Raw genomic sequence first — 2900 nt, forward strand, 5'->3', positions numbered from 1 at the left:
TGTCAAATTATTAGGTAGTAGCTCCAACTGTTTAACCGGACTATAGAGAGGTATTGAATCAGAACGGACCGGTTGTACCAAAAACTTTTATAGAACATCCTGTACTGGTGCTTGAGAAAGAAGCACTGAAGTACCTTTTGTTGATTTGTCCAGGTTTATTCAGAATCAAGCTTAAATTTTTAAGCATTTCTTTTTTAATCACTCAGTGATATTTTCAACATTATATGCAGTGTTGGCCAGATACTTAAATTTATTAATACGTCCGACTAGTTCTAATATGCCTAACTTTCTATCCACAATTATGAGAAATGCGGAATCAAAACGAAGGAATGTTGTTTACTTAAGTAATTGGAGAGAATTAGATCCTATTTCCACTTCACTAACCTACCTACCTAATAATTTGATTTCATTGTAAATTCAATTTTGTAATATATATAATAAATGGTAATATTATAATAAATATAATATTTAATGCCTGTACAACTTATAAATGGTAATTTTTTACATTATTACATAAAAATAAAAATTTCACAGTTGTAAGAATTCTTGAACCTTAAATCACAATTATCCGTACTATCAATAACATAATGTGTATATTTTTTTTATTCATAATAAATGATTATTTAAATTTTTATGTATGTATTTTAGATTTTGATCGTATAAATTCAAATTCACCACCAAATCGACAAGCTCGGTTTAATCCATTCATGAAAGATTTGCCAAAGCAGAACGCCAACAACCACACACGTCACAGTACTAAAACACAAGAATCAGAAGTACCAAAGCAATCACTGGCAAATAATACAACCGAAAATGAACAAAAAATTGAAACAATAGCACATCAATCAACAATAAGCAATGTTAACCAAATACTTAATGTAGAATCAAATGAACAACAGCAAAATAATGCACAAAATGAATTCACAACACAACAAATGCCAAATAAAGATGTTGATTTAGTTGTTGCTATTAATACAGAGAATGAACTTGAACATGAACATAATAATAATAACATTCATGAAGCAAAAATGAATCATAATAACATCAATCATAATAACAACAATAATAAAATCACTGACAATCATAATGGCAATGAAAACAGTGAACTGATCGGTACTGGAATCGTAAAGGATCAGTTGGCTCCAGGAAAAGTTGTACGCCGGAAAAAAACACCACCACAAGGTGGAGCGAATATAATGAGTCAAAGTGTAACATCAGCAACAGCTGGAAATAACAATGGCACTTCATCAAGGAACCAACAAATGCGTGCTTCCGTAGCGAAAATGGAGGGTATCATGACAACATCCAATGATCGTTTGGACACATTAATGACAAATAGCATGGAAATAGAGGGTTAGTATTCGCATGTACATATTGTATATACAATATGTATATATATATATTTTTTTTATACTTTTTAATAAGAAGTATTTATGAATTTTATTTTTAAAATTAATTATAAAGGAAGAATCTATTTTCTTACCAAAAACTTTTTTTTAATAGAACTATTTTTTGAATAGTTGTGAATTACAACAACAAAAATTATGCTTTTGGTAATTGATTTTAAGAAAGAATTAACAAAACTGTTAGTTAGAACAATACAAGTCAAGTACGGGCTTTGGATCAGCTAGCTAATAAACTCTAAGTCTGACCTTCAAATTTAGCTGGATATAAGTTCAACCCTTACTACTTGCAGTCTAAAAAATTATTTGCGAATAACTATACATACGAAATATTTTCAAAAATCCGCAAAATGCTGGGTGTATTAAATGATTTTATACACCATGAGTAGATATAAAGTACAACATTATTTAGTCTACTTCTGTACCTTATATACATTTTGTCATGTGGGCGTACGCGCCTAAATAAATACTAATTACAATGAGAGAGTAAAATATTTGTTGCGGCGTAGTGTCTAAATAAATGTTGTTTACAATAATGAAATAATTATAGCAATAACGAAATATGTATTGCGGCGTATGCGTCTTAATAGATAGCATATATTTATATTATTATATTATATTATATTGTTTCTTCTTATATTGTTATATTATAACATAATAAATTTATTGTTTCTTCAATATTTGAATTCATTGTTCACAAAATTATACTGTATTTGAAAGATGTAGATATTTATGATAGAATTTTAGCCCTTATTCAGAGTTCTTTCTATACAACCAAGGTTGATTGTAGCATAAAAGATGTAATGTGTTCAAAGTCTATGGAACTTCTGGGAACATTGTTAATTTCTACTCCTATCTACTCTATTTGGTTGCAGTTTAGTCCAAACGTACAAATGTAGTAATAATCTTTACCAATTAGACATTTTCGAATAACATAACTAACATAACAGTATTGCAATTAATATAGTTTAAAAAATTGTTTACTTATTCCCCTGGTTATACTTAATTTATATATTCGTTTCTTTTTATAATTATAGATGAACATAAACTAATAGAGATATCATTGCCAGATTGGGTCGTTGTAGGGGAGTCTGTGCTAATTAGACCTTATAATACCAGTGGTATTATTAGTTATATAGGTACAACGCACTTTCAAGCTGGTACTTGGATCGGCGTTGAATTGGATGCACCTACTGGTAAAAATGATGGCACCGTCCAGGGAATACAGTATTTTCAATGCAAACCAAAGCATGGCATATTTGTGCGATTTGACAAATTAATATTGGACAAGCGTGGTAAAGCGATGCGTGCCTATAAGGCCGAAAAGAACATAAAAGGTACGCAATTTTGGTTTTACAAGTTTTAGTTTTAAAATTTTTTTAATACAAAATAAAAAAAAAATTTATTCTTAGATGCTTCACTGCCACGTTCCAAGAGTCGTGCTGAATCCCTGAGCACAGCCGTAACAGCAAATTCAGGACGTAAATGATTATATCC

At 29.8% G+C, this 2900-nt stretch overlaps 1 protein-coding gene across 1 annotated transcript in view; it reads left to right on the forward strand.

Moving 5' to 3' along the window:
* The window catches only part of LOC119677836 (kinesin-like protein KIF13B), a 170396-nt gene extending 167496 nt beyond the window's left edge, over positions 1 to 2900 (forward strand). The window contains exons 18-20 of the mRNA XM_038089371.1: positions 649 to 1353; positions 2441 to 2740; positions 2816 to 2900. Coding sequence (XP_037945299.1) covers positions 649 to 1353; positions 2441 to 2740; positions 2816 to 2892 — 1082 coding nt within the window. The 3' untranslated portion in view covers positions 2893 to 2900. The remainder of the gene's footprint in view (positions 1 to 648; positions 1354 to 2440; positions 2741 to 2815) is intronic.

The sequence above is a fragment of the Teleopsis dalmanni genome, chromosome 2 (genome assembly GCF_002237135.1).
Source record: "Teleopsis dalmanni isolate 2A chromosome 2, ASM223713v2, whole genome shotgun sequence".
Taxonomy (NCBI): domain Eukaryota; kingdom Metazoa; phylum Arthropoda; class Insecta; order Diptera; family Diopsidae; genus Teleopsis; species Teleopsis dalmanni.